The following is a 14,312-nucleotide window of genomic DNA, read 5'->3' as shown; positions in this document are numbered from 1 at the left end:
ATATGGATTATGTTTGCTGTGCAGTTGTGCAGTTACATTCATGATTGACTCTGGTTCATGGTAGTTTGTGATCATGGTGTCTGAGAGTGATGGACAGATGTGGGCGTGTAAACCTCTGGGCCTTCCAGAACCTCTTTCCTTCTTTATTCATCAACAGATAAAATGGATGTAGATTTTGGGAGGGAAGGACCGCTCAATAAAGATAACATTTGAGATAGGATAAAAGTCTGTACAGGGTGCTGTAATCATATCAGACGGAAGCTGATTTGTAAATTAGAGCTTGCAGATTACATGCATTTTAAAATGTTTTCAATTACACTGTATTTGAATATACACACATTTCCTGATTATTGTTTAGAAGTAAGTCCATAAAGACTGGACTAGGTTTTGACGGTCCTCAGAATGCAGAATTTTTCAAAGATTCTCTGGCTATTTTGGTCACAGTCTAACAAATAAAAGCTTGTTAACCTTTGCTGTGTTCTATTTATGTCTCCAAAGGAATTAAGAAAAATGCTGGACTACCATGGTCTGCAGCGAGTGAAAATCATAGCAAGTGATAATCTCTGGGAGCCGATTTCTTCTTCCATGCTGTTTGACCGTGACCTCTGGAAGGTGGTTGATGTTATAGGGTAAGGTGCAGCTCACTTAGATTACCAGCAGCTCATGGTTTCTTTATCTGGGTGTTGACTGTACATTTCTTCTCGCCTTCTCTACCCCTGTGTGATTACATTACATGGTAATATTCACTCAGTTAGACATTGATCTCTCACAGTTCATTCCTTTCTCTTTGAGATGTGTTTTGGAACATTTTCTATGATAATGAAATGTATTGGTGACTTTTTTTCAATAAATGAGTTAATGTTTAGATGAATAAAACAGGGCTTTGTTTAGATCAGAAGGTAGGTATGTAGTCTTAGATGTTACCAGAGCAATGCTGCGAACTTAGTGTCTTGCTCAGGCCTCCTGTGATGTGACTCAGAGTGTGTGCACGAACAGTTTGTAAGTGGCTTGGTATGCGCCCTGACTGTCTTTCCTTCTTATCCCCTTAGCATTTTGACTCTTAGACGTCTGACTCTATTTTTAAATCTAATATTATAATTTATCATCTATTTTATAATTTTAATTTCTGCCATATAGCTCTCTGGGTCCTTACTGAACTATGCTCAGAAGTTTGATTTTTTTTTAAAGTAAACATGTGTTCTGTGTATCATGACAGTATATAAGCATTTAAAACTAGAGTCTGCATTAGGCGTAGAATTTGATTTTTAATCTGTTGTGACACAGCTTAATCTCTGCATATACTTTGTTTCTAAAAGAAAAATTTTAGATTTTTTTTAGTGTTTTATTTTTATCTTTGATTTTCAGCGCTGGGGACAAACCCAGGGCCTCATACATGCTAAGGCAAGTGCTCTACCATTGAGCTATACCCCCTTGCAAGAGTTTTCAATGTTTACAAAAGTAAGTAGAATAATAAATATGCATGTTCTGACCACTCAGCCTCAGAAAGTAAGAACCCATGGCCATTTCTTTTCCCATCTCCTTCATATTTTCATCAAATATGTATTTTTCTTATTTTGTAATTTTATTTGGATCTGCATCCATTTAAGATTCATCTATTGGTTGGTAATTAAGTCTCTTCCCATTGATTTATAATTCAGTTCCTTTAACTTCTTGCTTATTTTCTTCTTGTAACTTACTTGGGTGACTGGATTGTTTGTTTTGTAAAGTTTTCCTAGCCTATATTTTAATAATTTCATCCTTGTACTTTAACACACATGCCTATCCTGTTTTTCTGGAAAATTGATGAGAGTAAATTAGATATGGGATTTTTTTTTGCAAGAGAAAGTGTAATTGTACATTTATAGTTAAACTTTTTTTTTTTTTAATGGAAGATTTTGCCTTAGAATCCGCTTGAACAGCTCAGATCTGAAGGAGGAAAGACTGTTTTTCCTGAATGTGTTTGTTAGCAAGGCAGTCGGGAGTGAAGGATAGTTTCTGTTGTACTTCATGAAGAAGTGTGGTGTTTCACTGCTCATTAGTCATATAGGTATTGTAGTGCAATTGGTCTTCCTCTGAGTGACAGCATTACTTCATAGTTTCTTTTGTTCTCATTAAGTTAATATTTTATTGATTGTGGTCATATAATGGTAAATGTATTATTTAAATGCTTTTTCTCAAAAATTGCTTTTTGAATTAGGACGCATTTGCTAACAGAAAACAGGTCGGTTGAGTATGTAAATTCGCTGATAGAGTTTAAATGCTCTGTATACGGATTACATTGTTCACGTGATCTGTGTGGAGCTGCTATGTACATCTCCTCTTCCTACTACAGTGCTGACTGTTTCGGTCTTACACGGTTGTTTGCATGGGAGTTGGTGTCATGTTACTTGGCACATAGATAATGGATGTTTTATCTTTTTGTGCGTTGTAACTATTGTCGATAGAAAATATCATTCTGTAACTTATTCAGTATTTCTTGAACTGAATTCTTCTTTATTGAGATTAAAAGAAATCCTGCTTTCAGTTTTTGTTACTTTTAAAATTTTTTATTTTCCAGGTCATTTTATTTTAGATACATTTCTTGCATTGAATTAAATTTTGCTTTCTGATACTGCTCTGAAAAAGGTCTTCGTATTTCTTTTCTTTTTAAATCTCTCTCTCTCTCTCTCTCTCTCTCTATCTCTCTATCTCTCTGGAGTTATAGAAGTTTGTGAGTTGTCTGTTATGGGTGTTTGGGAGCTGGATTTGCAGCAAGCTGTATTGACCACTGAACCATCTCTCCAGCCCACATTAACAACTTTTGGTGTAACTGATGTTTGTGTTTTCCATGTTGCAGATATTTTCTGTTATTTGATGATGTGTGCTGTGATTCTGGTAAGGCAAACTCTGCTGCTGTGGTGTTTGTCTTCTTGGTTCTTGCTTAAGGAGGTGTCTTCCTACGTCGCAAGACTTGCTTTTGTTTCTGCAGGTCTCAGCCATTCTGATTCATAGCTTGCTACTGGTTGTTTCAGATGGGGATCATTTTATCTCCAAGGAAACATTTGGCAACGTCTGGGAGTGTTTGTAAATATCTTAGATAAAGACCTGTTGTTAGCATCTTATGGGTAGATGCCGGAAGTGTTTGCAGAAATTCCAGGGTACATAGCTCAGCTCTCCCGTGTTTATAACCAGCCCACGATTTTGGTTGTGCTGAAATTGAGGAACTGCTCTATGTTCCTGTGCTCTTTCCTATTTTCTTTTGTTTGTTTTTTCAAACAGAGGTAATGAGGATCAAATTGTATCTGGGATTGTTATTTTCCGTGCTAGGCGAGCTATTGAATTACCACAGAATGTACATACATATGGGCCTATCACCCAGGAAACTGTAAAGGATCCAGGCAGGTTGGAACCCTTTCTGTGCATTTGCCTCAAATTGAAACTATTATCCTGACCTCTAACAGTGAAGAACAGAAAATTTCATTGCGATGCTATTTCACAGAGGAGCACAGCTTTCCCTCAGTTGAACACTTAGAAATTGACCAGGAAGGAAAGTAAATAAAGCAGTTCTCATCTTTTTAACTTAAAAGCTTTACCAGCAAAAAAAAAAATCATGGAAAAAGTAGATCTGTCTTTAATGTTGGTACATCAGTTAGACATGCATGCCTTTAGAAAAACCAGGGAAGTATATTGCTCTTCGATGCTTCTCTGAACTTGGTATGAAGTTTGAACTGCTAACCTTTCAGATCGCTTCTATACTTTTTTTATAACTTATAAAATTATGCACACCTTTAATCCCAGTATTCAGAAGGCAGAAGCAGGCCGGTCTCAAGGTTTCAACAAGCTATTTGTATAATTACATTGTTGACCACATAGGATATTGTTATCGGTTGCTCATTACAGATTCCAGGTAAGAAGGAAAGATATTTTAATGGGGTTATCTCTTCTGTTGTTTTCTCTGCCTAAGAGATGTGATTGCAGGCTTGTTTCATCATACTTACCTAATATGATTTCATGATAATAGTTTATGCTCTAGAAAGCCTTCCCTAGGTCAGAATGGCCTAGAACGCTTACTCGACTGAGCAATTTTGTGGTGTTAAATCCTTCCTCAGTGGTTATTTGTATTGTTTCTAGGTTTTGGTCTTCTGAGATATTCATTCCTCCTGAGATGGTTCTGCTGGGCCCGTTCTCCTAATCCTTCTGGGTACTTTTCCTCACTGTAAACATGGCCCTGATTTAGTCTGCTCTGCCATCTCATTCTCATGACAAGCCTCTGCCATTCCTGAAGGGGTTGTTGTTACCTGTTGTTGAACTGGCTAAGGCCTTAGGCTTGCTTGTCCGATATTCTAGCCACCAGTCAGTCGCGGTGTCTGTGGATCACCGGAAATGTGACTGATGTACTTTAGGCGTGTCAGAAGTGGGAGGCAGACTTGTCACTGCAGGCTGTGCTTTTGTTTCCCAGCCACCCAGTCCCAGGGAACCACACAGAAACTTTTCTTAATTACAAATTGTTTGGCCTATTAGTTCAGGACTATTAACTAGCTCTTACAACTTAAATCAACCCATTTCTAGTCTATATTTTGCCATGAGGCTTGTGCTTGTTAACTCACGTCTTGCTTCCCTGGCAGCTGCTCTCATCTCCCCCAACTCCACCTTCTTCCTCTATCTCTGCTTGGATTTCCCACCTAGCTATATTCTATCCTGCCATAGGCCAAAACATCTTCTTTACTAACCAATGGTAATAAAACATATTCACAGCATACAGAGGGGTGTAGCACATCCTAGACCAGGTTTTGAAAATTAATCAAAATCAAAAAACATCTTTTACAATTTTTGTGTTGATTACATGTTAAATGATGATTTGGTGTGCCAAATTAAATTAAATAATTCAAAAGATATAAACAAAGCTCAAAGATAAATATATGAGGTATATTTAAGATAAGAGAAATATTCAGATCTATACAGCTCCAAAAAACTTAAGAGAAATATAATTCAGATTATAAAATTGTAAAATGTAGAAACAGTTTGGAAGATGTGTACCATTATAAAGACAGAGTTAAATTTATTCCTATTACTATCCTTTAAAGATCAATGATAGTGTAGCAAATGTTCCTAGGATTTTCCTCCTTTAAAAAATACAGATATGAGTATATGTTCATTGTCTGCATCAGACCAGCCAGGTATGCTGGCTCATACCAATGGGACCTGGTCACAGAAAACAAGTATAGCAGACATACATGTTCCTGAGTGCCAATTAGAAATATCCTAATTTTTAATATATTGACAATTTGTATTTACTGAAGTGCCAAAACTGAACACAGTGATCACAGTATAAAGTTAGGGGATATAAAAATGAGATGTAAGAATATGTTAAAATTATAGGCTTGCAGTCATTAGTAGTTTGAAGATTAGCAGTTTGATTTTTTTTTAAGTTTGGCCTAATAAGGTAAGTACATAATTTCTTAGACCTAGAGGGAGCTGAGATGCTCTTGGATGTTCGTCAGGTTGACCTGCAGCCTGACTCAGCTGTGTTGAGCCGCTCGACATGGTCCTGTTGGAACTTCACTTCTCTCCAGCGTCTCTGTTGGCGCTCTGTTATATGCGGCCTGTGATTCAGTTCCTTCCTGCCATTCATGCTCATTCATGCCTCAACTCACCTTTACTGATCCAAATGATTCCCAAGCAAAGCTTTCTGCTAAAATGACCTGGCCTAAGATGATATTGATTAAAAGGTCTTTAAAGTCATTCTTTTGATGGTGTACTACCCAAGAAAGTACGAAGATTAGAACTGTTGCATATTAAATCTCCATTATTCTGCTTTGTATTTATCCTGCTTGTTTGTGAATAATTAGCCCGGGAAGTTTGTGCTCTTACTCTGAAGTTTAGCAAATATACTCTTATTACTGTATCACCTATCAATCTAGTTTCTAATTTACATTTAATATCTTAGTCATATTGATTCATTTAATCGGTAGTGTCTACAGTTGTCATGAGAGCAGTATTTTATCCTTGCAACAGTCGGTATATATTTTTACTTTACCAGACCAAGTCTGTTCCCATGCTAGAATGAAAGTGCCTGGTCTTCTGGGACAGATTCTCAGTTGCTGCACTTTTGATGTCTTCTCTAGGCATTTCTTTGTCATTGGAGTTTGTCCTCTGTCTTGCAGGCTGTGTAGCGGCATTCATGGATTCTGCTTACTAAGTTCAGCTGTTAAACCTTTCCTGCTTCAGCAGGGACAGTTGACAAAGTGTTCCGTTATCACTGCCTAGGCCCCTTCAGGACTGAAATCCCCATGGCTGAGGATAACTACCGCTCTGAGACAGTAACTTAATTTTCTCAGCGTAGTTCATTCTTTTCACACAAGAATTAGTGATGCACTATTATTGGTGCAGCTTTTGTGGCTTTGTTTCAGAGCTTTACCTTGGAATAAGTGCCAAGATTTCTGTCTCCAAAGGACAGGAATATGGGAGAGGTTGCTTCTTCTTTGGTTGGGCACCTCAAGTTGGGCAGTGGTGGCACACACCTTTAATCCCAGCACACGGGAAGCAGAGGCAGGTGGATCTCTGTGAGTTTGAGGCCAGCCTGGTCTACAAGAGCTAGTTCCAGGACAGGCTCCAAAGCTACACAGAGGCTAACAAATAAAAAAATACGCACTCACCTTGCTTGACCTCTGTCTGGGTGTTTTCCTCCTGTCCAAACTTCCACAGCTTTTCCTGGAAAGGGCAAGTCTTTCTTGTTCTCCACTTGTAGTGGTCCAGATTGTGGCTGCTTTATCCTTTGTCAGTCAACTTACTTCCATCTGTTTAAGGTTTTGTGAATATTGTCATTTCATTTCATTTCATGGCTGAAGGTTCTGCCTTTCTGTCTACCTGCTGTCATTTGGAGAGTGCCCGCAATGGGAGACTGGGAAGTGGATGCCTCCTTCCCATCTTCCATCTTTCTTCTGGAAGCTGCTTGACCATATTAAAATAGCAGACCTCGGCAAAGATGTGTAATCCAGTTCACTCATCTCCCGTATGGAAGTGGTACCTCTGAGCGCTCCCTACTGCTCCCCTTGCTTTTCCCTTCCAGAGCGCATTATCCCGGAACCCGGACAGTGTGGAATGCAAGGATGACAGGGAAGAAGCTTTGGTCGTCGGAAGATTTTAGCACCTTCAACAATGATGTTGGTGCAGGCTGCTGGGGCCGCATATTGAATCAGAACTATATCAATGGCAATATGACCTCGTAAGTTATTTGTAGTCTTTTATTATATTGTATCTATTATTATAATGTATTTTATAAAATACAATAAGTAGAAAAGTATAATGGGCCGCTGTAATTTCACGCTCTAGTTTCAGTGGTTTTTAACATATGCTTCATTGACTTAATCTACATATGCCTAATATTTGTCTAATTTATGCCTTCTTTTCTGCATGAATTTGACGATTTATGTTTGAGAAGAGTCTGTATTAAGTAACGTTGTTTTCATTGAGGTACAGTCTACTCAGGCAGAGCAATGATCTTTGATAATTTGCATATATTTTAAATTACTTTGTGTCATATCATACCATCATATTTTAGTGTGTATCTCCAGAGCATTTGGATATTTTCTCACATTATTATGTTATTTTCATAAATATGAGCATATAAAATATTTCTAATTCTTAGTCTTTATTCATATTTTTAAAATACCATTTGTAACTTTTATTTATTTTAAAGAAGGTATAGCACAGGTCTGTGCATTCATTCCATTTATCAGTTTTGGTCCCTGCCTCTTTTAATGTGGAATTATTGACTCAGCTTCTTTTCATAGTTACCTTTAAAACAAACAAACAAACAAACAAACAAACAAACAAACAAGAAACCAAGGTAGTAAGTAGCCTTTCATTGGTACCCACGTTCACTCGGAGTGGCTGAGTCCTTATGGAACCTCTTAACTTGATCTAATTCTTCACAAAACCAAGTTTGTAAAGACAACACAATCCCTTTTATTCTTAAAGGGAACATTTCCTAAATGATTTGATGACAGCTGAGGAGTAATTAGATGCCAGTTAGCCTTATAAGATAATTGTAAGTCTAATAAAAGCAAGCCAATATACATACTTTTGCGGTCGCTTGTTCGGTATTAGGATGATGCATGTTCTTTGCAGACATGGAGAAAATGAAGATGAGTACCAAGTGAGACAAAGCTGCCTTTAACGTTGCCATCTTGAAATAATGGTCCTTAAAACATCCCCTTATTTTTATAGACTTTTAATTAATATATTGACACCTTGATATATGGTCTGTTGAGCAAGCTGCTTCTTACTTAACAGGGTTTTTCTCGCGTTAAGTATATTTTTACATCTCGTGCTTTTTGTTTTGTCTTGTTTTTGAGACAGGGTCTTCCTATGTTGCTTAGGCTGGCCTTGAACTCTCTATACTCTTGCTCAACCTCCTGAGTGCTGAAGTTATAGGCATACACCACCACTTCCAGATACTTATCATACATCCATATATTCTGTCACATAAACAAGTCTGTCTTAAGACATCCTGCAGTTCCTAAGCAGCTGCTCACTTCTATGGTCCTTGTACATCTGGTCGGTACTTAGGGCAGTTCTGTTGATGCCCAAGTTTGGGAAACACCTGGAACAAAATAGAGGATGCCAGCCATGTGTGAGCCAGATCATGAGAACTCTTATGATGTTCTCCACTGATAGTGTGTGTGTGTGTGTGTGTGTGTGTGTGTTTTATTAGCATTATTATTTTTGCTTTATATTGAGGTAATGAGAAGGTTTAGATTTTCTAAGCATGCCAGAGTAGCTTTGTGTCTTGGGAGAGCACTTGGTCAAGGAAGTGGAATTCTTAGGTGGGTGCTGTTAATATATCAGCTGTAAGGAACCCATAATGTTTTGTGCTTGAATTTTCTGAGAGCTGTAGGGCTGTGCTCCTGGAGCTAGTATGTGCTGTAAACTGTTAGTGTCTCTCACCTGAAAGAAAGGACCCCAAACAGGCCAGCAGGCTATCTGAGTTGGTACTTTAGCACTTTAGCGGAAGGAGGAAGGATAGAGGCTGGGGTTGTGTCAATACAGTTAATCCTCCCAGCCACCTGGTGATTCAGGTGCAATCATCATCTTCAGTCCACAGGGGAGGGAACAGGGGTCAGCAGAGGTGAGGCTGTGGAGTCCTGACTTGAACCCAGTCTAGGAGTTCTTGTTTTCAAACTGCAGCAGCTCCAAGTCAAGTCGGTGGAAATCACATTGTGAAGTTGGGGTACTAGGAAGGCTGTCCATGGAGAGCAGTTATAGAGAAGCTCTTACTTGTACTGGTTTTGCACTTTTGACATGTCAGGTTAGGCTGAATTCTTGCATATGAATGTGTGCGTGTAAATGTGTATGCATGTGTTTTACATGAATACATATGTGTGTTTTCAAGAATATATACATGTGTGTGTTACTTTTAATTCTCTGATTCCCTGTTAAAATGCTCAGCTGTCACTGCGCTGAACTTTTAAAGATGAGAGTGAACTGAGATGTCATATATTTTGTTTGGGGTACTTAAAAGTTTATGTTCACTTACATATCATTCTGAGATTTTTACTCCAGTTGTTTAAATATTTATATCACATAGTACTTTGGTGTTTCTTCTTTTTCAACTTAATGTTTTAGCACAATTGCTTGGAATTTGGTGGCTAGTTACTATGAGGAATTGCCTTATGGGCGAAGTGGATTGATGACAGCCCAGGAGCCATGGAGTGGGCATTATGTGGTAGAAGCTCCTATCTGGATATCAGGTATGACTGTCTAGATTCCATCTCTCTCTCCGCAGAAAGCACCGAAGGAGGTTATCAAACTGTCCATGCTTCAAGTGTTTGACTCTTTTAAGGGAGTTATGCCAGTGTTTCATAATACTATTTTGGGTAACCTGACTATTTTCTGTATTTTATACTTGACTATTCTGAGATCAGGCCCTTATACAGGGAGACTAAAGAGGGGACAGATAGCACCATAGGGAAAGGGGATGCCCAGTGATGGAGACAGAGGTAATCATGTAAGTTTATGATCCCAAATCATTATTATAACTGATGGAGTGAATATAGTTAGAAATATCCAGCTAAGCTCAGCATGTTCTTTTATATCAGTTCCATTTTATTGATTGCACTAAAGTGAGTGAATATAATATATTAATTTTGATACTAATAAAATTATAATCATTAATCTAAAGAAATAAACATGTTCTGTAAAATAATATGACTTTACAGTGGTCCCTAAATCTACTAAGTGTTTGAAGATATACAACTGTAGGTAGAGTTTTTTCATCCCAGCAGCCACTTCTTCCCAAATAACCACAAGATAGTCTTATTATTAATTACAAATGCTCGGCCAATAGCTCAGGCTTTTTACTAGCTATCTCTTACATTTTAAGTTAATCCAAATTTTTTTAAGTCTACCCTTTGCCATGTTATCTCATTTTTTTATATGCCCTGCTTCCTCTGTTGGCATCTCCTTCTGGCACCATCCTTCTTCATTCCAGCACCCTTAGTTTGGTTGTCCTACCTGTACTTTCTGCCAGTCAGCATTTTATTAAACCAATTCAAGTGACAAATATTTACAGTATAGAAAAGGATCATTCCACAGCAATGAGTTTTAGAAAAGATAAAATTATGACTCTCATATAGATTAAAAAATGGTCATACACTGAAGATTTTGTGTTTCTCACATGAAAAGAAGAAACCAGGTAAATGCTAGAATGAGCTTAGAGGAAAAGTCATCAAGGCAAAGCAACTTGAGATTAATTATAAATGGAGACAAGATTAGTTTCTCACAACTGGGAGGATATCAGTTAAAATATCTTCTAGACATGACATAGTTTTCATGGCTCAAAGACAGGGCTATTGGATCTATGTACTTCCAATGAAATCCAGGTCTTCTTCAGTATCAGTCACATCCAAAGGAACATAACCATATTAATAGCTAATAACCTCATAAATAAGATAAATAACAATATTGAAAATTTTAATTTTAGTAAAATATTTAACATTTATATTTATTGTGTGTCAAAATTATACCATAGTCTTTAAAAAACCCAAATTTCTTCCAAAGAAAGATAATTCTAAGTCAACTTGCTTTAACTTAAATCCACATTCTGATAATTTTCTTTTTTGTGTGTTATTCTCTGATTGTAATCATGGCATTAGTTTAAATTCCTTAAGTAGCTCTTCAAAATAGTGGGAAAATTAAGCAAGACTTCTGTGTGTTGGTTGGATAGCCTCTTAGTTGTTGGCATTGTTTCACTTACTTAGGTGAAGTAACCCTCTTCTAAATTTCTGACTTTGGGGCATTGGTAGGAACATGGAATATTGCTTAGTTTATTTTCAGGACCAGATTCAGAGAGGTGACAGTACTTAGGAACAAGTCTGTTTAACACCAAACCATAAAATAGTTTTGAGATACATTTATTAACTTTTTAAAAGTTCCTTTTAAAAAATTCTTTTAATTCTTCCCTGCTCTGTTAGAGTGGAACAAGTACTGATGACCACTGCTTGGCAAGAGTACCTTAGTTGTGTACTTAGAGAATGGGAATGCGCAACCACTGTTCTTGAATTTCCAGGTTGATTTAATCTCACTGGTGATTCAGAAAGCCCTCCTGCCTTTACACTTTTCTGCTGAAGTATTTAAAAAATGGAAGCATGAAGTCGGGAGATAATTTCTTAAAATAGAACGTAGCTGGTTAGATTCAGTCAGTTCTTTCTAGTCGGTAGACTATTTTCTTTCACAGTCGTCTCATTCGCATCTTCTCCTCTTTCTCTGTAGCTCATACAACTCAGTTTACTCAACCAGGCTGGTATTACCTGAAGACAGTTGGCCATCTAGAGAAGGGAGGAAGCTATGTAGCTCTGACAGATGGCTTGGGGAACCTCACCATCATCATCGAAACCATGGTAATGTTTTGTTGTTGGTCCACAACTAGTGGGCACCTAATACTTCACCAGAAACTTGGTCTTCAGAGACAAGAAGGGCATTATGTTCTCCCGGGCATAGAGGGCACTTCTCTAAGAGTCTTATGACTTGTTCCCTTGGAGAAAGGTGGGGGGAAGGGTCTGATGGGTACCTTGCTCCTCATGTTGTTTTTAAGACTTCTTTATCCTTAAAGATGTATTGGGATAGCCAGCCTTGATTCTCACTGTGGCTTCTTATGAAAGCTGTAGTTAACACTCCTATGGAAGGTTTCCTGGGACCGTGTGCGTCAGTCCCTTTGGGGGTGTAGCTAGGAGTGGGCCTGGCCTGCCAAGTTAAACAGTAACTTTAATGGGGCAAAGATTGCCCCTTGCCTGTGCCATTTCTCCTTGCTACCAGCAGTTCCTAAGGCTTCCAGTATCACCATGTCCTCTCTAGGAATTATTGTCCATATCTTTGTATGACGATTCTACAGGCTATGAGGTGGTGTCATTGTAATTTGATTTACCTTTTCCTCGTGACTAATGATCCTGGCTGTTTATTCATATGTTCTCTGGCTAGCTGTATGTCCTCACTGGAGAAATGTCTATTTAAATCTACACTGTCCATTTAAATTAAGAGGATTTTTTATTTTTTGTCTTGAATTGTAAGAGTTCCTCATATAATCTAACACCCCTCAGAAGACACATGTGGATTCTCTGTATTTGCTCCCATCCTTATAGCATACGCAGGGTAGGCCAGGTTAATCTCAGAGTCATAATCCTGCTGTGTCAGTATCCCAAATGCTGGCGTCGCTAGGCCCAACTTGTCTCTCTCTTTCTAATGGCATTCTCTGAAGTAAAAATGTTCTAAACTTGTGTATTTTTTGGTAAGATTTGCCATTATTTTAAGTCTTACATTTAGGTTTCTGATCCTGTTATTTCTTGAGGTGCTTAGCATTTGTTCAGCTTCTTCCTGAGTGTGTGTGTGTGTGTGTGTATGCGTGTGCACGCATGCCTAGTTAGTCTTCCACCATGTCTTGAACAGTCTATTTTTCCACTTGAATTACTTTGCATACATGCTGAAAAGCAATCTTTAACAAATTTTTTTTTTTTTTTTATCCATACTTGTACTGTAGTGGTTACCATTGCATCTTAATCCCTATACTTCTGAGTGAGGGTTTGATGGGCGAGTTTAGCTTTGATCAATTTCAAGGTTGGTTATTTTGGGTACTTTGAATTTCAGCATGAGTTTTAGGACTAGCTAGTTAGTTATTGCAAGCAGACAGCCTACGATTGATCCTTTACTTACTCTGTATGTGAATATGGAGAAGCATTTGCATTCTACCCTGCCAGTCAACAAATGTGGGGGTCTTTCTGAGCTTATGCCTTACTTAATTTCTCTATATGTTGTCTTTTTCATTGTGGAAGTCATATTTCTTTTTATTAATTTAGTAAACTTATCTATTAAAATTTTAAATTTTTATTGATTTGTTTCTTATTAATACTGCTGGGTGTTTTATTCCTCCAGATCCTACTATAAATAGGTTGCCTCAATTTTATTTTCAGAGTGTTCATTTCTCATGTGTAGAAATGCAATTGATTCTTATGTATTGATCTTGTCCTCACAGCCAGTTCTTTCTGTGGGTTACTAGAGGATTTTGTTTAAATGAGCACACCAAGTAAGTAAGATTCTTTTAGTCCTCCCGCTAGTCCTCCCATTATCATTCTAGAAACTTTGTGTTTCCTTTGCTTGCCCAGTTGTCCTGCCCTGCTGCTGATCTAGAAAAAAGAAAATCACTGTAGAGTGTGCTCTTAGCTGCTGGTGTTGCATTCGTGTGTAGAACTTCAGGCTGAGGATCTTGCCTTTTGTAGGGAGCACGTTGAACCCTTTTAGTCAGAGTTCTGGTTTCCCCGCATGCATGCCTGTGCTGCTTTTGCTCGTTATGCACTCTGATCGTGGGCTACATCATCCTGAGTGACTTCTGTGTGCGGAATCACCCATGCATGCCCGAGATTACCATCCTGACGTCATTCAGTATCCTTTGTATTCTGTATTGGATTCAACTTCCTAGATCCCCTAGGATTTCCTCCCCTCGTTGGGTCTGGTAGGGGAATAGTTACTAACCCCATGGAGTGATTTGGGAATGTTTCTGGAGAATTTCTGAAGGTCTGGTGCTCTTCAAATGTTTGACAGAATTCATATATGATGGCATCTGGCCCCAGGATTTTCCTTCATGAGTTTAAGGATCTTTTCACTCATTGTAGGTCTGTTCAGATGTTATGTTTTCAGAAGCGTTGGGATTTTCTGTTGTTCTGTCTTTTTGTCCTTCAGATCTGTGTTGTTTAACACAGAGGCCTATGTTCAGTTCCTTTTCTACTCAGATACAGCTGGTAGGAATGCTCCTAATGTTCCTCTTTTGGTACCAACCTTAGTCA

The 14,312-nt window shown here is 38.1% G+C and overlaps 1 protein-coding gene across 3 annotated transcripts in view; it reads left to right on the top strand.

Moving 5' to 3' along the window:
• Galc (galactosylceramidase) overlaps nucleotides 1–14,312 on the top strand; it is a 45,855-nt gene that overhangs the window by 15,853 nt on the left and 15,690 nt on the right. For all 3 annotated transcript variants that reach the window (XM_050151376.1, XM_050151377.1, XM_050151378.1), the window contains 4 exons: nucleotides 499–629; nucleotides 7,049–7,204; nucleotides 9,607–9,731; nucleotides 11,752–11,879. In XM_050151376.1, coding sequence (XP_050007333.1) covers nucleotides 499–629; nucleotides 7,049–7,204; nucleotides 9,607–9,731; nucleotides 11,752–11,879 — 540 coding nt within the window. The remainder of the gene's footprint in view (nucleotides 1–498; nucleotides 630–7,048; nucleotides 7,205–9,606; nucleotides 9,732–11,751; nucleotides 11,880–14,312) is intronic.

This window comes from Alexandromys fortis, unplaced genomic scaffold, assembly GCF_014885135.2.
Source record: "Alexandromys fortis isolate MF-2015 unplaced genomic scaffold, M_Fortis_MF-2015_v1.1 scaffold_63, whole genome shotgun sequence".
In the NCBI taxonomy this organism is placed as follows: Eukaryota; Metazoa; Chordata; class Mammalia; order Rodentia; family Cricetidae; genus Alexandromys; species Alexandromys fortis.
Note: the sequence above shows the minus strand (reverse complement) of the source record. Positions and strands in the feature narration are given on the sequence as shown.